Source organism: Macrotis lagotis, chromosome 6, assembly GCF_037893015.1.
Source record: "Macrotis lagotis isolate mMagLag1 chromosome 6, bilby.v1.9.chrom.fasta, whole genome shotgun sequence".
NCBI classification, from domain to species: domain Eukaryota; kingdom Metazoa; phylum Chordata; class Mammalia; order Peramelemorphia; family Peramelidae; genus Macrotis; species Macrotis lagotis.
In genome coordinates this window covers 330,986-353,301 of record NC_133663.1, presented here as the reverse complement: position 1 = coordinate 353,301, position 22,316 = coordinate 330,986, and the positions used below count along the sequence as shown (strand labels likewise).

Below are 22,316 nucleotides of genomic sequence, written 5' to 3'. Positions count from 1 at the left end.
CCAACCAGGTTCACCACCTTCCCTGTTGCCACCCCTCCCATCCCCAAACTGGGACACGGCCTCTCTCCTAATCCAGGTGATTTTTCCTAGGCTCACCTGCCCACTCCCCCATTTCACAGGCATGACACCCCACCCACTAGTCTTTGGTGCCTGGAACATGAGACAGTGATACAAAACTTCAAGAGGCATCCCTCCACCCTTGGCTTTTCTGCCCCTCAACCAGTTCAATAGTTCTGAGACTGCAGAGCCTAGATCTGGGACCTCTCCCTTGACTTTTCCCCAGGAACACCCCAGAGAAAGGGGAATGTGGATGGCAGGCTCCCTTCTCCCCCTCCCTATCTACTTTTCAATGTCCTAGGGCAGGACAGCTTGGGAGTGTACACCCCAGGGCAGGGCTGACCTTGCTGTTCCCCATCCAAGCTCAAGTCCCATTTCTTCTGTCAAGTCTCCCAGCTTTAGCTTGTGCACTACAAATGATTCTTTTCCTCTCTTCCCCTTAAGGTCTGTCCCAGGCTGGCTGTCCATCTGCCTTTTCTACTTTTCCCACGCTTTGATGAAGCTCCTCAGAGTCTGCAGGCTGGCTCCTGGTTAGAGTTAGCACAACCAATGTGAGCAGTAGTGCCCTCAGCCACACCCAGACCCCAGGAGGCAGCAGATGTGGCCTCCAGCCAAGATTCATTTTTGCTGCCTTCCCCAGTTCCTGTGCCCAAGGACCCAGTCCAAACCCTAACCCTCAGGTTCTTCTCTGCCTGGGTTCAGCCTCAGTCCAAGGGTCCAGGAGATCATGGGTAGTGTGGCTTCCCAGTTCTCCCCAGAATTCCTAGAGGGGACTGGCACCCAGTGGGCACGTCATGTTTACTGGACTGACCTTAGGAGCTTCAAGGAAGGCCTGACTTTTCTCAACCCAGCCTAGAGCTAAGAAGCGGGGCAGGCACTATCTTATAGAAGAAGAGGTATCTGGACCTCATGCCCCAGACAATAAGCTAGATGGCAAAGAATTTTCAAACACCAAAAAAGAAGTGAGGGGAGAGACTCCTCCAGTAAGCATAGACACTTGGTAGCTCTGGGGAAAATGGAAAGAGACCAGGCCCAAGATCCTGCAATAGTCCAGGCAGGAAATGGGGAGGGTCCAGGGCAAGAGCGGTGGCACAGGTCGGGAGGTTGCTGAGTCTCAACCATCTCTGTCATTGCCAGTCTGAGAGGCTCCACGGAGAGCACATGAAGAGAGCCAGGAGCCCCCAAGAAAAGGAGATGCAAAGGACAAGGGGCCAGGAGGGGAAGGGAGAGCAGGAGCCGCCAACCTCCCTGGTGCTCTGCCCCTTGGTCAAGGAAGATCCCAGACTAACTGAATTGGTGTATTCTGAATACTATACTGATCCTTTATTTTTCATTCATACATTTATTGATTCATGATCATTTACTCTATTCAAGCATGTGACCTTCTTAGAGGCAGCTAGGGACTACACCTGGAGTTCAAATTGGACCTCAGACCAGGCACACTAGCTGAGTGACCCTGGGCAAGTCACTTCCCCTGTGAGCTTTAATCTATTGAAGAAGGGAATGGGCAACCACTCAGTGCCTTTGCCAAAAAAGTCTCCTGGCCAGCATTGGGGTGTGCAAACCCTTTTCTTATTTATCTTCACTCCAAAGACCACATTTCTACTTCTCCTTGTCTATCTGGAAGGTCTGTCTTTATGCCAGTGACCTACTCCCCATCCAGTCTTTCTCTCTTGAATTGGATGATAATAATACAGCGACAGCCCCAGGGGTCTTCCCCTGAGTCACAGGGGAGGAGGAGAAGGCTCCTCAGGCCTTCTGGAGCTAGACCAACCCTATGGATGTTCCTGGGGGTCTCTCTCTGCATTTATGTGTGTTTCCAGGGGACAACCTATTTAGATTTCAATTTTTATATACCATTCATAAATTTAATACAGGTCCTTCTAACAATTAACAGCAAAATGCTATTTTAACAAGATAAATTAATCTTACAGAAATTATTGTTCAAAATAAACAGCATTCGGACAGAACAATAGAAACACACAACTGCCTTTGGGGCTTTATGCGCCAACCCACCTCACTAAGAATCACCTGAAATCATTAGCTAAAGAAGTCGAAAATGGATGTTAGCCCCAGGGCCAAGCTCTCCAGGAAAACATCCCCAGCTTGGCACTTGGTCTGATTTCTATTTTTCCCTCTTTGGAGGTTCATTCTCTATGAACTGGAGCTACCTCACTTGGGGAGCCAATGAGTCCTCCATGACTCCAGCACCACAGCTGCACAAACACCCTGAGGCCCTGCTGGTCTTCCAGTGACATTCCGTTCCCCCCCACAGACCCCACTTCCCATTGGGGCCGCCTGATACATACCTCTTCACCCTCACAAGTCCCAGTCTGGGATCCAAAGAGATAACACCAGTTACAATTATTGAAGAATCACTCCCACCCCTAGAAGCCTTACAAATAGATATGCCCTTGCTCCTGTGACCCTCACCCTCCGGTCCCTCTTTCAGAACCCCCCCCTCCCCCAAGGCTCCCTCCCCTTCCCTGGGCAGATGACCCCTCTGATAGCAATCACTAATCCCACTCCCTCCAATCAGGCTCATGACCTTCCCTGGGCCTTGAAGCCCTGTTAGCTACCACCCTCTATTTCTCTTCCCCTTTTCCTTCCCAGGAACCAAGGTGGCCCTATCAGGAAGACTTGAGTTTAAAACCAGCCACTTCCTAACTGTGACCCTAGGAAAGTCACTGAACTACCTGTAAAATGAGGACAATAATAATAATAATAATAATAAACCCTCCATCCTCAAATGGCACCTAGTATGACAGCTAGGAAGATTATTGTGGCTTCCCTCTCCGGTGAGCTCGCTGTGTTGCCAGCCTGTCTTTGTTGCTGGCCCTCCCACCCAGCCCAGGCTTTGGTGAGGATGAGACCCCCCTGACTGTGGGTTTAGACCATTTCCTTTTGAAATTTTTCTATAAAGGGCCCACCTTGGAGGCTTCCAGTTCCTTGATCTTCTCCTCGGCCTCGGTCAGTTTATCCTTCAGGGTGGCAATCTCTTTCTCCATTGGCATCACCACTGAGCGCAGCTTTTCCGCATCCTCTTGGGCCTGTGGTGAATGGATGAGGAGTTAGGATTGCAGGGGAGAAGCGGGGAGAAGAGAGCTGTGGGCTGCCACACTGCCACCCTCCCCCTCCTCCTCTGAGGCCCACCCAGGACAGGGCACCTTCTTCATCTCGTTCTCCAGATTCTCCTCCTCCTGCTCCTCAGACAGCCTCCTGCGTAAATCGGCAATCTCCCTCTCGGCAGCTTCTCTGTACTGGGCCCACTGCGATCGTTCCTGCTCCAGGCGGAGGTGAAACTGGTGCTCATAGTCACGGACTGTCTCTACAAAATGTCACCAAGGAGAAAGGGGCAGGGGCAAGAGATGGGGAGGGGGTGGGTGGGACAAAGGGAAGGGGGGGGAGCCTTCTAAGCACTCTGACCAGCAACACCAGCACCCAGACTGACGTGCCCCACTTTCATTCCAAGGAAGGGAAAGTGATCACTGAGAATGTGGAGAAGATTTAGAGGCCCTAAAACAGACTCAGAGCTCCGGAAGGGACAGCAGCAACCATGGCACCTTCCAGATGCTGGGCACACTGGTGAACCCAACTCCACAGAACCTTATCCAAAAATTACTGATAAGGGTCAGAGCTTTCAATCACAAAACATGAGAAAAGAACTTTCCTTGCCCAAGTCATTTTCTCAAGAAATATAATCATAAAGACGACAGACAGCAGAAGCCTCCAATTTCTGGGTCTTTTCTTCAAGCCCAGGGGTCTGCTGCACAATCCCCTCTCCTAGAACCTCCCTTCAGGAGGAGCCAGACAGAGCTCATTCTTCTCCCCCTTCTATCCTGGGGCTCCCCTCAGCTCCTCTACCACATCTACCTCTCTGAACCCCTCTAGGTTACCAAAGCTCTCCATGTGGCTCTGGGGAGGAACCAAGCTGAACTGAGCCCCACCCCACTAGATCCCATCTGGTGCCAAGGTCCAGCAGTTTACCCCCCTCTGCTTCAATCCTTCCTCTCCTCTGACACGGCCCCCACACGGGAGCCCCCACCCCTGTTCATGCCCATGCAAGCACATAGTACAGGGGGGTCAGATGCTTCCTGCCGAAAGCCAGCCTAGCCTGGCCTTGGTCTCCCCGAGGCTGAAGAATAGTCTAGGATCAGCACTTATTGATTCCCACTCCCAGATGGCTTGAACCCTGTCTATATTCTACAATCACTTCTGTTCCATTGCTGCCACCCAGAAGGTACATCACTATGTACCCCAAATGCTTCTGGAAGGGTCTAGCAGGGAAGTGACCATCCCAATTCTACCCTCTGAAATGAGGGGTTGGGGACTGGCTCCCAGGTCACAATAAGCAACAAAGACTGAATGATCCTTGGTTTTCCCACTGCCTTAAATAAAAATTTTAAAAATCATGTCCTTTCCAGTTCATGCCAAGGAGATCAATTGTGGCCTATGGTCAAGGAGAGAAAGGAGATATAACCAGTGGGTCATCTGAAAACTGGAGGTCTCAGTGCCCAACCTTTCCCAGTCTGACAATCCCACCAAGCACCGCATTTGCTTGTGGAGCACCGCAGACAGAAATGAGGTTTACCCTGAAAAGGGGAACGGAACTTTAGGAAAACAGGGTCACTGTCTATATAAACTACAAGGGAAAAGAGCCTGGTCCTGCTTGGTTTCAGGCCACTGCAATCAACAGAGTGGCAGACGTTGGCTCCACAAGACCCACACAGCCCAAAGTGGATCTGGCCAAGGCCAGAGAGGTGTTTATCATGGAAACCCATTTCTAGTGGAGCTCCCGACTAAAGGGTTCCATCCTTGGCAGCATCACAGAACAGGGAGGTCCCATCCTTGTCGAACAACTCAAAGAGCAGGTCACAGTCTAGAGATCGTGATCAGAGAGAGAAAGAACCCTGGCTGCTGACAGTGAGCTGAAGTCAGGGTAGGAAGACCAGGACCCCTCCTAGCCTCTCTGGGGGGGTCAAGATGCTACATTGCAGAAAAGGGGCTCACCTATACTAGGGAGGGGCTTTTCCTCACTCAGGACCCTAGACCAGTAGAATCAAGAGATAAGCCCCTAACACTAACACATTTTTCCCATGAAGCCTTGAGAGGCCCACTCCTCTGGGGTTCAGCAGGTTCATTTAGCCTCAGATTACACGGGGCTTCCTCATATGCCTTGGGTACAGACACACCCATGCAGCTAGAGGGGGTCACTATGCACAGAATGCTGGGCCTGGAGTCAAAAAGATCAAAGTTCAAATTCCACCAGAGACACTTCCTAAACATAAAATAGGGATAATAACAGGCTTGTGGGAATCAGATGTTACTTGCAAAACACTTAGCAGCCCAGCAGGCTCTTACATAAATGTCACTATTTTATGATTGTTGTTATGTTGTCATTACTGCTGTTACTGTTTTTATTGTTAGCATTTTTATTACTATTATTAGCAGTCATAATGTGTTCAACCATCCCCTGGTGCCTGTAGGTCCGGTAGTGTTCATAGTGGCATTACTTTCCACCCCATTTGGACTAGGGCTCAACTCTACCATCAGAACGTTCTATTTTCCCACATCTCCTACATTGGACACTTTCCTTTTCTGTTATCTTTGCTAGTCTAACAAGTGAGATGAAATTTCAGTATTTTCCTAAGAATTAAGTGATTTGGATCACTTTCTCATGATTGTGGATGGCTTGCATTTTTTCCTCTGAAAATTACTTGTTCATATCTCTTGAACAGTTATCACTTGGCAAATAATTCTATTATTTTCTGTTGGTGGAGCTGTGAACTTCGTCTAACCTTTCTGGAGAACAGTTTGGAATTATGCCCACAAGGCAACAAAAATGTGCATCCCCTTTGATCCAACAATGTCACTACTAGGTCTATACCCTGAAGAGATGATGAAAAAGGGCAAAAACATCACTTGTACAAAAACATTCCTAGCAGCCCTGTTTGTGGTGGCAAAGAACAGGAAATTGAGTGAATGTCCATCTAATGGCTGAACAAACTGTGGTCTATGTATGTCAAGGAACACTATTGTTCTATTAGAACTGGGAGAGATGGGAATTCAGGGAAGCCTGGAGGGATTTGCATGAACTGATGCTGAGCAAGATAAGCAGAACCAGAAGAACACTGTTAGCCCTAACAGCAACATGGGGGTGATGATCAACCTTGATAGACTTGCTCATTCCATCAGTGCACTAACCAGGGACAATTTTGGGGTATCTGCAATGGAGAATGTCATCCGTATCCAGAGAAAGAACTGTGGAGTTTGAACATAGACCAAGGACTATTACCTTTAATTTAAAAAAAAGTTATATAATTTTGCTATCTCTTATAATTTTATTTTTCTTCCTTAATGATATGATTTCTCTCTCATCACATTCAACTGAGATCAATGTATACCATGGAAACAATGTAAAGTTTAACAGAATGCCTTCTGTGGGGAGGTGGGGGGGGAGGGAAGCAAGATTGGGGGAAAATTGTAAAATTTTAAATAAAATTTTTCTTTAAAAAATTCTATTATTTGAAACAGTTCCCTATAAATATTATAGAAATGAGACCTTTACCAAATCAACTTGCTACGTATTTTCTTTCCCTAATAATTGGTTTCCCTATGATTTCAGTTACATTGGTTTCATCTTGGCAAAAACTTTTAAATTTTGTCTGATCAAAATGTCCACTTTATTTAAATTTAGCCATGAACCCTTCCCCTAGGTAGATGTGAAGGGTAATCTCCAAGTTCCTCACCCTTTATGTCATGGCCCTTTGGACCTTCTCTTAGTATAGAGTGTAAAGTACTGGTCCATTAGTTTCTGCCAGACTGTGGTCCAATTTTCCCCAGCCATTTTGGTCATATAATGAATCCTCAGATCAGTATTAATCCAACACTAGGCTACTGGGTTCACTTGCTTCTTGTTTATCTAATCCAAACCAGTGCCACATGGTTTTGCGGGTTCCTGCTTTGTAGTACAGCAGACATATGGCCCTGTTTACTCTTCCTAGGAGTTGGGTTATTATTTTTTCTAGCTCTATAAAGAAAGTATTTGGCAGACTGACTGGTGACACTGAAGAAGTCAGGGTAGGTGGGAGCATCATTTTAATTCTGTGAACTCATCCTATTCAAAAGCAATTAAGATTCTCCAACCATTCCATCTGACTTCATTTTGTTAAGAGGTTTTGAACTGGGAGTCCCCATAAGATGTCCTGCAATAGTCTCTAAGCAGGGTTCCAATTCTGTGCCTTCCCCTCCTCAGCCAGCCCCACCTCAAGGCCCTCCCCCTTACCCCAGGTACCTTTCATGACAGCCTGCAGGGAGGCCACCTCTTCTTGCCACTGCCTCTTCACCTCATCAATCGCCTCCTGCTTGGTGTTCTCCGACACCGTGGCGATGGCCTTGATGTTTTCCATCTCGGCCTGGGCTTCCCACAGTTGCGTCCGCAGGTGCCCGAGGTCGTCTTGTGCGGCCTGCAGAACAGCATTCTGTCTTTTCAGGTCCTCTGAAGAGAGCAAAGACTTTCTGTTAGAGCGCGAGGAGCTCATTCAGAGAGGCTCAGTAACATCGAGGGCTGACTTGTCCCCCACATTCTAGCAGAGCACCGATCATGCTGCGGGGTCATTGGGAAGTGACCCAAGGAGTCCAGCCCCCTTATTTATCTCCTTTTACAGAGAGGCACATGGACTGAGAGAACTTCAGGGATTTTCCCTCCATCCCCCAGCACCAGCCGGAGGCTAGATTCAAACCCCGCTCCTTCTACCCCAGAGGTCAGATTCTTTCCATCCATCAGGCCATTGAAGCTGCCTAGATGGAGGAAGAGGAAGGAGTTCTCAAAGCCAAACATCTCACGATAAGAAATGTTCCAAATGTAAGTGATGGGAGGACCCCCGCACAAGGGAAAGCCTCCTGGGACAGCCAATCCCTGACTCCCCTGGAAGATCGGACCATTGTGGGCTCTATCTCCCTTCATGAGGGGGTAGCCCGGAACTCACCCCCACCCCACATGGGGGTCTCAGCAAAAGGGGATCATTCAAGTGATTTCTCCAAAGTAAACAGGTGAGCAGGCCTTTCAACAGACATACACATCAAACTTGAAAACACATAAGTAGAATGAAATTAAATAACAACTCATCAAAAGACAAATCTATTATTTTACACACACACACACACACACACACACACACACACACACACACACCCTCCTATTGGTCAAAAGACTAAAGAGAGATCATTGTTTCAGGGGCAAGAGGACAGAGGCAGATTTTAGAGGTAAAGGTTTAGAATCAAACCCTTCACCTTGCAGTTTAGAGACCAAATTGGAGATGGTAAGGATCAGAAACAGGATGAGATCCTACAGAATAAAGTCGAGTTTAAAACTCAATCCCCTATCACCCCAGGAGCAAATACAAAAAGACCCCTCACTTCTCAATTGTGGATGATGTCTCTGGCCGTCCCCCAGGCCTGTACACTCTCCTCCACTCTGACTACCGACCTCCCTTTGAGTCCCAACTAAAATACCATCTTTTACAGAGGCCTTCCCCCACTCCTCTTTTTGTATGCCTGATTCATACTAAGCACTTAATAAATGTTTACTGATTTACTGACTAAAAAAATAATGGTGATAATTGGTATCCCTAATTTACTCTAATCTGATTGGAAAGATCTTTACAACTTTTCTCTAGTATGTTTAAGATTTGTTCTTGGATTTAGATTATTCTTCATAGTAAGAAAAAAGTCCTGTTTTCTAGGGTTTAAACCAAAATAAGTTTTAAATTATGTCAATTTTTTTAACATCTACAGATATGTTACTCTACACAAAGACATACATATGGGAGAATATGTTTGAATATATGTGCATATAAATATATATACATTATTAGCAACACAATTATATTTATAATCTTCCTTTTTTGTACCAACTCTACATTTGTGGTAAAGCTACAACTTTGTCATAGTTTATAATCTTTCTTATATGTAGTTATAGTCAACTTGATAATATTTTACTTAAAATTTTTGCATCAAAATTCACTAGCTATATTATTTTTCTTTCTTATCTCTCTGTGTTTTCAAGTCTCTCTGTGACTTGAAAGGTGCTTTAATCTCCTATTATTTTAACAATTTATATACTGGAATGAATTGTTTTTTTAATGTGATAGATTTAACTTGTAAATCCAAATAGTCATAAAGGTTTTTTCCTTCAATAGTTCATTTATGGCTTATTCACTTGTTCTCTGATACTGAGTTATTCAAATAGTCTTCTTTTTTAATAATCTGAGTACTTGATATTTCTAAAGAATTAATCTAGTTCTTATCAGTTTTGTTAGCATATAATTGGACAAAACATTTTCCGATCTTTTCCTTTATTTCCCCTTCAAATGTTGTGAATTCTATTTCATACTGATGGAACAAAATTGATTCTTCTCTCTTTTTAAAATTAGAATAACTATTTTAGGTTAAAAAGAAAGGAACCTAGTTTTATCAATTCAATAGTTCCTTTGCATAGGGAGGCGGCTAGGTGGTGAAGTGGATAAAGCACTGGCCTTAGAGTCAGGAGTACCTGGGTTCAAATCTGACCTCAGACACTTAATAATTACCTAGCTGTGTGGCCTTGGGCAAGCTACTTAACCCCATTTGCCTTGCAAAAACCTAAAAAAAAATTAGTTCCTTTGCTTTTAATATTCCTAATCATTTTTAATTTTCATAATTTCTATCCATATTTCAGTTGGAGTGTTTTAAATTGTCATTCAATTTTTGGGGGGATATGCTTATATTTACTGATTTGGTTTTTTTTCTTGTGGATGAAAATGTTTTAAAAATATAAATTTTCTGAAGAGAAATTTGGTATGTTGTCAGTGATTTTCTTTTAAAAATTTTCCATTATTTATATAATTTGTTCTTTGAGACCCACACTTTTGCATATTATGTTATTTAACCTCCAATTATTTTTAATTCTTCAAATGCTCCTTTTTGAAAATATTTTTCTTGCTTTGTGATAAAAAAAAATGATGAGTTTAGTGTTTCTGGTTTTCCTATATGGGGGTGGGGGGTCTTTATGCCTCATTACACAGGGCTTCAACCATGGGATAGCCCAAACAGAGGTAAATTCCATTTCTTGCCAAAAGATCTGGCATCTCTAATATTTGCTAAGTTCTGTTTATCCATCTATTTCTCCTGAAAGACGTAAAGAGATGCCGTGCTATCAACTGGGGATTTATCGCTTATCTCTGGTCTTTAGGCACCATGGAATTTCTCTGATGATCTCTTGAAGCCTGGTATCCCCTGGTATCTCATTGTACCTCTAGGTGAATCTTTGTGCTTCAAGGAGGTTTCTTCTATTTTCTACTTCAGGAAAATGGAAACCAAAATGCCGAAGAGAAGAAGGTCGAAGGGGGCCCCCAAAGTCATGGCTTCCTCCATTCTGTGGGTGTCTTCACACCCAGGGCCAACTCAGTCCTGATTTCTATCTGACTACGGGATCCAGCCCCACTCACTCCATCTAATTCACATGCTTGTCCTGGTGTCACCTCCCTGACGGCGTGGTCTTCTTTGAGAATGAAAAGATAAACATCATCACCTTCGCTTCACTCAAAGTTTCAATTATGATTGTAAACGATCATTTCCATCCATCCTGGGCCTCTCCTGCTTCTCCCCCTTTGCTCCCAAACCCTCTTCATGAAGTGCAAGCCAGTGTGAGAGGGAGAGACCCCCAGGGTTCCCCTGGCCATGGCCCTACCCTGGTCCTGGGCTGCTCCCCCACACCATGCCACTCCTCACCATTAGAGTTTCTTGTACTTGCAGCAAGGAGGAAGAGAAGCCACATCAAGCCCCAGGGATTCAGACAAAAAAAGTCAGAGAGTCTCCATTCCCTGAGGGTTCACTGCCTCATGGGGGACCCAACGGGAAGGTTCTAGGCTCCCAGGTCCTTGAAGCACAAAGGTTCACCTTTGTTGGTGGAAGTCCGGGCAGGGATGAGGACCTGGGAGGGTCTCCAGGAGCTGTGCCCGAGTACCAGGCATCACTTCCTCGGATGACTGGACTGATGGTTTGAGGGTCAATATTCCTCTCAAAGCTCTTCAGTTCAGGTCTTGGCTTGCACCCATTAGGGTCTCTGAGGGGAGATGGTAGTGTTGTGCCTGGCTGGAGTCAACCAGGGAAATCGAGAGGCAGAAAAGAGGGCTGGCATTCCAGGTGTAGGGGCTGCTTGGCATTGGGGTGCAGAAGACCCAGGAGATGGGGAAAGGGACCAGCATTAATTAAGCACCTGCTGTGTATCAGGCAAAGGTCTCAGCATGCTACAAATATCATTCCATTTGATCCTCCCCACAACCCTGGGAGGCCAGAGCTATTATGAACCCCATGACTTCCAGCTGAGGAAATTAAGGTAGACAAGGGTTCCTGTGACTCCCCTTCGCTGGGACAGAAAAACCAACTGAGTAAGAGCTTTTGGAGAAGAGGGACTGGGCAGGGACCCCTGAGGCTGATTCTCCTCTCTTCTGTCACTGGTGTGACATCTGGAAGCTCCCAGAACATTCCGCCATCTTTCAAGAACCAAGGGATGTTAAGAGACGAGTGGATGACAGAGCAAGGGCTTCCAGGGCCAAGGACAAGAAAGGGGGCAGCTGCAATGGGGGCCCTGTGGGGGTGAGATGGGAGGGCAGATGGGTCCAGCTTCAGGATGGGTAAGAAGGTAAGGCAAGGCAGACATTCTGGGACATTCTCTCCCTCCAAGGCCAGGGTGATGGGGATGCCCAAGGACCAGAGGGCATCAGGACTCAGCAAAGCTGAGAGATGGAAAGCTCAAGAGAAGACCCAAGATGAAGGGGAGACTACAATGCTACAGGAAGAAGTGGACAGGGTCAGGGGAAGGGGAATGGGCCAAGAGAATAGGAGGAAGGGGCAGGAGGCAGCTTTCTCCTATGAGAAACAGAAGAAGCCATGAGGGTAGAGTTGAGGAGAGAAATCCAGAGTGCCCTGGCAGTGGTCCCCAGAGGGAGGCTGGGGGCATCTGCCCTCTCCTTGGACACAGCTCATGCTATGAATCAGAAAAGTAGTCACAAGTTCTCAAACTTGGTACCAAAAAAGAGGGAAAAAAAAGACCCCTTCCCCCTTCTTTGCAGAGGTGGGGGCCTATGGAAGTGGAATGAAGCACACACTGGATAGCACATTAGTTTTGTGAAATTTTTTTTTTCTCTCTTTCCCCTCTGAACTGGGGAGGGAGAAGGGTTATGCTGAGAAATGAAGGTGATATAAGAATAAATAATATCAATAAAAACTATCTTTTAAGGAAAAAATATTGAAGTTCTGACAACTGTGAAGAGAGGTCATTTCCAAAGCTGTTTGACTCTGGGTGTGATGGGGATGGGGGACTCCAAAAGGAAAGTATTCTTTGCATTTCTTATCTCCCACTTTGGGGCTCCCCAGTGGCCCAGGCCCCTCGAGCAGACGAGGAGGAGACTCAGGGACTTACCTTCTTTGGCCAAATACAGCTCTTTAAATTTGGCTCGCTTTTGATTAAATTCTTGTTCGAGCTGCTGCTTTGTGCGTAAAAATTCTGCGTTGACTTTTTCCAGCTCTGCCACCCGTTGCTGGAGAGAAACTACAAAAAACCAAAACAAAACCAGAGTCTCACCAAGCAGCCTGCAGCCACTCCCTCCAGAGGCTCCGCAGAACCCGAGCCCTCTAGAAAAGTCCCACAGGGAGCCCTACACAAAGAAACCTTCGCTTGGCCCAGACCGAGGAGATTCTTGGGGGAGTTGTTTTGCTTGATTCTGCATATTTGTCACAAGGGTTTTGTTTGTCTTTTTGTTTGAAGGGAGGAGGAGAGAAAGAGAAAGAAATGATTGTTCACTGAAAAAAAATTAATTTTATAAAAACCCCACAAGCCCTTGGGCCCACTATTCCCTAAGCCTTCTCACCAACATTCTTTACTCCTGCTTCTTATCTTTTGTCCCCTCCTCCAGGACATATCAATTCCTAGTCTGATCTAATCTACTTTGATACCAAGACTACTTCATTTCATTTCAGGTTCTTAAAAACACCTGTTTCATTCAGTTATCTCAACAGGGTAGAACCCAATGCCACCTCCCCATGTCTCGAGGCATCACCATCCCCTGACCAGGCCATGCACCACACGGATGGGCAATTAGGGTACTGAGCACACATGACTAAGCCCTGGCTCTCATGCTGCAATGGAAGGGGGGGTGCGGGGGGGGGGGCTACCAAGACCCCTCTGGTTCTAAGAGCAATGGAAAGGAAGGTACCCAGAGTGGAAAAAACTACAGAATGAAGACATGAACCTTGGAGCAATTATATTCCCTTAAAGGTATCTGTGTGTCCTTACTCCCATCCATCCCTATCTGTAGCCACCTTTAAGCATCTATTGTCTACCAAAAGGTTCCTTCTTTGCTAACTTCAATCTAAACCTCAAATCATCCTTTAAAAAAACTCGGTGACTAGACATTCCCTTCCCTCCCTCTCACTCCCTCGTTGACCCTTTGCTGTCCAGCTCCCTAAAGCGGCTCTCTCCAGAATTAACAGTAATTTCTTCACGATGAATTCTAGCCCTCATTACTCTTCAGTCCTCTAGCTATGTCACCTGACCGAGGGTCTACCCCACCTTTTCTCCTGGAGGCTCTCTCCTCTCTGGACTTCCATGACATTGCTCCTCCTTCGAGGTCTCTGTTACCAGCTCATAATCTATACTGCCCTCTCTAATTATGGGTGCTCCCCAAGGTGGTTCTTCCTCCCCCTCCTTCCTTCTTCCTCTCTCTCTCTCTCTCTCTCTCTCTCTCTCTCTCTCTCTCTCTCTCTCTCTCTCTCTCTCTCTCTCTCTCTCTCTCTCTCTCTCTCTCTCTCTCCCTGGGCAAGTCACTTTAACTGTTTGCCTCAACTTCTTCAGCCTCAAAAGAAACACAGTCTGTCGGTCCCCAACAGTGCTCAGCACCCATTAATGTGTCCATGTGGGGATGTGAAATACTGCCATGACTCCTCTACTCTGGTCTTGATGCAGGTGATTCACAGACTTCCAAATCCTACTCCGCTTTCTCTTTTTCTCCCTCACCTCCCTTCCAAAGTTCCTTATTTCTGCCAAAGGTTCCACCCTGCTACCAAGTGCCCAGCTTGGTGACCTGGCTCCTCCTGAACTCCTCCTTCTCCAGAACTTCTCTCCACTCCTTAATCTAGACCAGGGAAGGTCATTTGGTCTGGTGGCTGCCATGGCAACTAGAGGCAGGACTCAAAATTCATTAAATCTAGGAACTTTTGCAAGTGAATTAATTCAATGTCTGACCCAATACAGCAGGCTAATTTTTAAGTTGATGATTCTGTGTGGCCCGTGTTATAAATATGCAAATGGCCCCTGGCAGAAGCCCCTACCTACTCCTGCCACACTGACCTTCCTTATACAGAGACCACAGGAATGAACTCCAGGAGCTGGCCATCACTGCAAGGACAGGGGCTCTTAACCTTTAACCTTTCTGGTATCATGGACCTCTTTTCTGAACCATATTTTTTTTTTAACACATAAAATAAAACATATGAGATTTCAGAGGAAACTAATTATACTGGAATACATTTATCTTTTTGTTTTTTAAAGATCACAGACCCAGGTTAAAAACCCTACTGCAGGATCCAACAGAAATTTCTTGGATATGGCTGCTCAGCCGTCCCAGTCATTGCTTCTTCCCCATTCTCAGGCACCTAGACCTACTGGTCTGCCCTCTGCTACTCACCTGCATCACTCCATCTCTCATTCTTGTACCTGGGCTCCCCACACCCACCCGGTTCTGCGGGCCTTCCTCCTCAGCCCCTCAGGCACCAGTTTTTATGGGTCTTTTTTCTGAGCCACCCTCACCCAAACTGTGTTATAGTTAACTACTTTGCCTATCTTTCTACATTTATGCTGCATTTTTTTATCTGCATTTGTTACCTCTCCCATTCCAAGGTGAACAGGGCTCCTATTTTGCCTCCCACATAGTAGGTACTGTCTGGATACAGTAATGAGGGCCCACCACTGGGGCAGGTGGGCCCTTTCATTTGAGAAAAGTTAACACTATGGAGCGTATTAAAAATCTCCTTCATTTTTAGCTTCTCTAGAAATATTCAGAAATGCTATTTCTCAGTGTGATGAAAACTGTCCTTGGAAAGGTAAGTGGGACAGGTCAGGGTCTTCTCTCTGGTCCAATAAGAGATCAGAATTGGAGGTCTTCAGCCCCTCTTCCATTCTCTGGTGTCCAAGCTAGAGCTGACAGAGAAGGTGCCCTAGATTCTTCCAGGGGATGGTCTACAGAGAAGGGGAGGGTACTGCTGGTACCTCAACAAACCCTGGAATTTTCATGGAGACTGTAATTTGACATCTCTGATAGAAATCTTTTGAATAGAAAATAGCATCTTAAATAAAACTTTCTGACCAGTCCCAATACTAATGCTTTTTCTTTGACAACATAAAATGGTTTGTTCTGCCATCTCTGGCTCCCATGCAGTCTAATCCACATCCCACTGACCCACATTCCAACTCACATATGCAGCATGGATAAGCATGTTCATGAGTGATACTTCCCAACAGAAACAGTAAACATGTTGCCCTAATAATCTAAATTTTGTCACCCTCCCCAGACCAATTCCCTAGGTATATGCAGGGATGAACCTTTATAAGGGGCCAACTTGCTCTGTCCATCAGTCAAGAAGCATTTATTAAACACCTACTAGGCAGCCCTAGAGAGACAAAAGCCAGCTAGAGCCTTTGGGGATCTACTGGGAACACTTGATCATGGTCTTCCTTCCAACAGTGTGGCATCCCAAGACCAGGAGGATCCACAGAGACGAGGGATCCCCTGGGACTGAAGAAGTCATCTAGTCGAGCCCACACCAGGGTCCCACCACTAGTCAGAGTCTGCAGTCAGGTGAATGCAGAGTCTATCCAACTTACCAAAAATGGATCAAGCATAAACCAAAGGAAGTCCTGCCAAGTTTCAAGGCTGCCAAGGTGAAACGCAAAGCAGCCCTGCTCTCACTAGGATTTTCTGCAGGGGAATGGACTTGCCATCAGCAACTCTGCTTGGCTTCAACTCCACAAAACAGTGTCTGGGGACCTTGGACTTGCCCCCCTTTCTTTCTGACTTTCAAAATGCTAAGAAATGGAGAGCAATGGGCACGGGGTTCTCCCTCCCACCATTTAGGGCTGCTCTTCCTCATCAATGTCTCTGGGGAGCCACAGGGAGGTTTCCTCTGGAAAGACAGTATCATGAAAGTGTGATTAAAAAGGGTGAGTCTGAATCCCAAAGAGATCACAAAAAAAAATGGTAAAAACCCTCATGCATAAAAATATGTACAGCAGTTCTTTTCACAGTGGCAAAGAAATAGAAATTGAGGGGGTGCCCATCAATTGAGGAATGACTGAACAAGTTGTGGTATATATGAAAGTGATGGAATAAGAAATCATGAGGGATGGGACTTCAGAAAAGCTTGAGAAAGATCTTGCATGAAGTGATGCTGAGTGAAGGGAGCAGAACCAGAAGAACACTGTCCACAGCACAGTCACATGCGGCAACTATGGGCAGCTATGATGGACTTGTTCATTTCTGCACTATAACTATCAAAGACAATTCTAAAAGACTTGTGATAGAAAACACCATCCACATCCAGAGAAGGAACTGTGGAGTTTAAATATAGTCCAAAGCTTACGATCTTCAATTTTTAAAAGTTACTATTTTTTTCTCTCTTTTTTCTCGTTTTTAATTGATTCTACCTTTCACAACATGATTAATATGGGTTTATGTTTAAATTAGTTATACATGCATAATCTATATTATATTGCTTTCTGCCAAGGAGTGGGGGGAGGGAAGGGAAAGAGAAAAATGAGGAACTCAAAACCTTACCAAAAAAAAAAAGACTGTTGAAGACTGCTGTTGGATAAAATTAGAAAAATAAATAAAAAATATTTTTTTGAAAGTAATGGATTTATGGTCAAGAGAAATCTGGTTTTCGAATGCCATATCAAACAGTGAGGACTGTGCAAGCCTGGCAAAGACAGCCAGCCTGGGCCAGGGGCTCCCAAGGCCTGCTGAAGTAGGGGCAGGGGGCAGGGGAAAGTGATACTTCTAGAATTTGAAAAAAGTTCAAAGAAAATATAGCTGAGATTTGATAGCCAGGCATTCCCAAATGAATTCAAACTATTTTCTTTAATTGAGAGACTGATAACCTTTTTCTTGAATTTTAACAAACTTTTAAGTTTACAAACAGGGTCCCCCACCTGGAGTCAGGAAGACTCAAAGACCTGAGTTCAAATCTCATCTCACACTTAATAAAGGTATAAGCCTGGACAAGTCACTTCATCCTGTTTTCCTCAGTCTCCTCATCTGTAAAATGAGCCAGAGAAGAAAATAGCCAACTCCTTCAGCATCTCCAGGTCACAGAATTGAACAATGACCACACAAGATTAACTCATTAACTTTGGCCCTCATGGACCAAAACAGAAAATTTTTTTTTGTGGTTCACTGATTTTCAGTTGTGTCCAACTCTTTGTGATCCCATTTGGAATAGTTGGCCATTTCCTTCTCTGGCTCATTTAACATGAGAAGACCAAGTCAGACTCCAGGTTTGGCCACCTAGCTGCCCAGTTGGGAAGGTTCTCTGGAGGGACAAGGATGCCCAAAAGCCCTCAGCTTCCAGACTGCCTTACCAGCCCAAGCACACTCAAAGGAAGAGGGCGCATCTGTTTTCCCTCCCCTAGGTTTCCTGCCATAGCGCAGGCATCTCAGACGCAATCTTGGAGACCCCTCATCCCCTCACCAAAGTGATCTTGTGGCTGCCCCCCCATCCACCCAACCAGTGTCACCACCAATCGTTCCTACGGTCCTGTTGCCCTGTTCCTCTAGGCCAGTCCCTTCCATCTTTCCTTGACCAATGCACATCTGCTTTGCTTCCATGTGCTCTCAGTATTTTGGGGCAGTTTCTTTCAATCGCTCTGCCACTCTCAGATTTTCCTTCTCTCAAGACATCACCAGCCAATATCCAGAAACAACAACTATAGTTGGCATTTCTATTATACCTTAAGATATATAAAAAGTTCACAGCTTGTATGAATGCATTGGAGGTAGGGGCTAGTACCACGGTTATTTAACAGAGAGGGAAACTGAGGTCAAGGGAGGCTGACAAGTCCAGGCTCACATGATGTAGGATTTGAGCTCCAGTCTTTCTGACTCCAGGCCCCTCCCTCGATCTCTCCACCCAGTCTGCTGGTCATTAGCTGACCATTTCTCACTCAATGGGCACCATCTTTTGCTTCCAATTTTACCACCACAAAAGAAAGCTACTATTACTATTTTTGCATGCATGGAGTTTTCCTATTTCTTTGATATCTTTGGGGGACAGACTTAATCATGGCATTGCTGGGTCAACTGAGTGACTTTTTACCCACCCACTCAGGCAGCACTGTAGATTAAGCATAGATCTTCCCAGAAGGAAAGGCAGCAGCCAAGAGAGAGAAGCCAAATGAAGAGCATTTGGGCAATATCAATGGGGAGAGAAAGATTTTTGGCCCTAGATTATTCTACAAATCACTGGCACAGAAAGAAGAGAGGAAGAGTTGGGGGAGTAGATCACAAAGGCGCAATGGAGCAGTGAGAAAGGACAGCTTCCTGCCAAGTATAAGGCAGCTCGTTTGTTCTTGAGGCACATCCTTCAAAAGGGGAATCCTCCCTGGATCAGATTCTCACCAACCACAAGAAACTGGTTTCTGGAGTAGTGAGAAAAATTATTATGCTTCTATTATGATAATAACAAAGGATTAAATCAACGTCTATGCTTTCTCCTTTTATTCCCCATTTAGCACCTGGCCGGGGGAAAAAATCAATTTCTAAAGGACCTGGATGACTGATGAGAGCATTGGCCAGACCCCACCCAACACAACAGGTATAGGGGAATCTTACTTTTGTTTAGAGTGTCAACAGAATCCAGGCTGGGTCCAGTCCCTGATAGTCTACTTTTAGAACTGAGGGTGGCCCAGTTCATGAAGGGAAAAACCCACCAGAGGGGTCTGGGTGGAGATGATCCCCTGTTCCAACTGCTAGAGGCAACTGCACCTCTAGATCAAGCCCCCTTCTCAGCAGGAACGCAAGACTTCTAGCCCATCTCCTAATTTGATGTCTACCAATCAGGGCTGATTTTCACTTATTGGGGCATTTCCTTTCCAAAAATATTTAAGGTTTCCAGGCTCTCCATGTGTTTGTCTTTGGTTTTCCTAGAGAAACCACTGCCCATCAATTTATTATTAGCTAGTCTAATTAATAAATTGATTACTTGTCCAGAAACCTGCCTCTTGGGTTTTCCATTGGTCATGGTAAGAAGGATAGGATCCCTGAGGAATGACCTGGACTCTGGAGTTTGTCATAAAAGGAAAAGAGGAATGTGGTCTGATATGAACTTAAGAGATCTTAGCAAACAAGGATGAGATCCCAGGAACTAAAATGCTTCAGAGGAAGCCAGCCCAGAGCAATGAAAGACCCTCAAGGAGGAAACGCTGAAGAAACAAAGGAAAACAATACTAAGGAGGAGAAAAATAGGAGCATCTGCCCGATGAAACCAAGATGCACCCATCAGAATTTGTTAAAAGAAATGAACTAAAAGAAAGAATCCACCCCAGGTGAAGGAAGATGCAAGAGGGGGGCTCTGAGGGGAGGTTCCAGGGAGAAAGGTCAAGGATTAAAAAGAAGATTCTTCATTCCCCCAGAGAGGGGGCTGACCCAGGCCAGGCCAGGCACACACAAAGGAGGAGAAGTCTGGAATTAGCCAGGAACACAAACGACTTTAAAGGTTGGAGAGGGGGGCGGCTAGGTGGTGTAGTGGATAAAGCACTGGCCCGGGAGTCAGGAATACCTGGGTTCAAATCCGATCTCAGACACTTAATAATTACCTAGCTGTGTGGCCTTGGGCAAGCCACTTAACCCCGTTTGCCTTGGGGGAAAAACAAAACAAAACAAAACAAAACAAAAGGTTGGAGAGGAGTTGATATTTGATCCTGATGGCCAGAAAAAAAGGAAGACCCTAAGAGAAGTAGAGACTCCGTGGTCCACATGGTCCACGTGCACTCGAAGGGTCTCCTTGTGACAAGTAAACCAGAATTAGAGCTAGGCCTGAACAAGGTCTTCTGATGCAGCCAGGGGAGAATTCCTCCCTAAACCCATTTGTTCTTGCAGGGTTGAGCACAGGCTTCAAGTAGTTCCATTAGCTCTAATCTGCTGGTGGAGGTGGGGGGGGGGGGGAATGGGTCAGAGCCTCCTATATAGTCTAGCCCTGCTCTCCCAATGCTGAGCAATGAGTTTGACCTGTACTAATTGTCAGCCAACCCCCCCCCCCCCCCCACCCCCCCCCCCCCCCACCCCCCCCCCCCCGGCAAATGAGTAAAATTGGCAGTCAGGGATCCTTTTGTTTGTGTTGGGTGTGATCTCTCACAAACCAACCCCTGCTGAGGGTATTAGAGACCTTTAAAGTCCCCTGCTCAGGGATCCAGCTACAGATGGCTCCAAAGCCATGTCCTGTTTTTCCCCTTGGACCAGTGCTCTGGAACCCTACAGACTTTTTATGCAAGATGACATGGCCTTGCCAAACTCCCAAGATCATGACAATCATTGGGCAGATGAGCTACAATCATCCATCACAACACATCCTCATGTAGATGCACCTCTTTCCTATCTATGCCAGCATTACCCCCACATGGCTGCCTCCATCCTACCAATCACCCAGATCGTTCTCATCCATATCCACTCCAATAGCCGAGCTCTTCTTTCCATATTGGTGACATTTATTATATTTCTCTCCTCTGACACTGCTTCCTCTCTAGTACAGATCCCTCACCTCACACCTGGACTATTGGAAGAGCTGCCAGAGGGCTGAGTCTCTCCCCATTCCAGTCCATTCTTCATTCAGCCCCCCTAAACAGAGGTCCAAGGATGTGACTACCTAATCAGGAAACTCTAGTCATAGTCTAACTTGCTCCCTCCCACCTTTCCATTCTTCTTCCTTTTCTTCCCCCCATGTGCTCTGAACAGCTGTTCCTGGAACAAGACCCCATCTCCCGACTCTGGACATCGCCCTGGTCAATCCCCCAGACACAGGACCCTCTCCTTCCTCCTCTCAGGCTCTGGGTTCCTTCCCTAGTCCCTTCTCTGTCTGATTATCTCCACTTGATCCTTTCTAGGACTCATTTTTACCCCTTTGTTTCCATGATGATTCCTCATTAGACTGTAAGCTCTTTGGGAGCAGGACCAACTTTCTGCCTTTTTTGGTGTCCCCAGGGCTTAGAAGACTGACTGCCAAAATGACTTTCTTAAAGAGAAGTCTGGCCCCTCTCCAGATCAAACAAAGCCCTCTGACATCCCCTGGAACCTAGCCTCCCTTTTCAATGTCTTCCATTTGACTCCCTCCCCCACCCTCTCCTGTGCTGGTCAGATTTCCAAATGATATAAAGCCAGGAGGAATAATGTAGTAGAAGACAATAGAATCTCAATATACTGAAACAAATGGGTCAAAACAAACCAGATACAAATTAAGCCAAAATAAATGGATTTGGTTTCTTTTCAGCAAAGCACATGAAAAGGCCCTGGTGGGGGACTTCCAAGAAGATGACAGACAGGGGGTACCTGGCAGTGGTCAGGTAATTACTGTGTGTCCACACTGGGCTAGTGCTGGGGATGTAGAAAGAGGCAAAAGATAGTGCCCACCTTCAAGGAGCACTCAGTCCCACAAACATGAACCTACAAGCTATATCAGGATAAATAGAAAACTGAACACAAAGGCCCTAGGGCACCAAGGCTGGCAAAGGCATCTTTGGAGAAGGGGGAATCCAAGAGGCAGAGAAGAGGAGAGGAGCTCCATGAAAGATGGACCCATATGGCCAATGCTGCTGTCCTGGAAAGCGGAGAGGAGCTGACATTTTGGAAAGCTCTGAAGGTCAAAGTGAACATCTTGTACTTGTTCCTGGAAATAATAGGGAGCCATGGGAGTTTATTGAGTAGGGGTAACAAAACTAGACCTGATGAGTGAAGAGAGAATGTAAGGGGTTGGTGGGGGGACCTCAGACAGGTGGGCAATGTCCCAGCAGCTACAGCCATAGTCCAGATTGAGGTGAGAAGGGGCTGCAGAAGGGGAGTGGCTTTCACAAACTGAATGGGAGCAAAGAGTCTGGGATGACACCTGGGTTGGGAGCTGGGAGGATGCTCCTGGCAGTAATAGGGAGGGAGTGCTTGGGAGAAGGAGAAGTTCTATTT

At 46.0% G+C, this 22,316-nt stretch overlaps 1 protein-coding gene across 1 annotated transcript in view; it reads right to left on the bottom strand.

The window, feature by feature from the left end:
• Positions 1 to 22,316, bottom strand: part of RABEP1 (rabaptin, RAB GTPase binding effector protein 1) — a 42,250-nt gene that overhangs the window by 7,668 nt on the left and 12,266 nt on the right. The window contains exons 2-5 of the mRNA XM_074190486.1: positions 12,521 to 12,649; positions 7,352 to 7,555; positions 3,225 to 3,385; positions 2,988 to 3,107 (exon numbers count right to left, since the gene is read on the bottom strand). Coding sequence (XP_074046587.1) covers positions 2,988 to 3,107; positions 3,225 to 3,385; positions 7,352 to 7,555; positions 12,521 to 12,649 — 614 coding nt within the window. The remainder of the gene's footprint in view (positions 1 to 2,987; positions 3,108 to 3,224; positions 3,386 to 7,351; positions 7,556 to 12,520; positions 12,650 to 22,316) is intronic.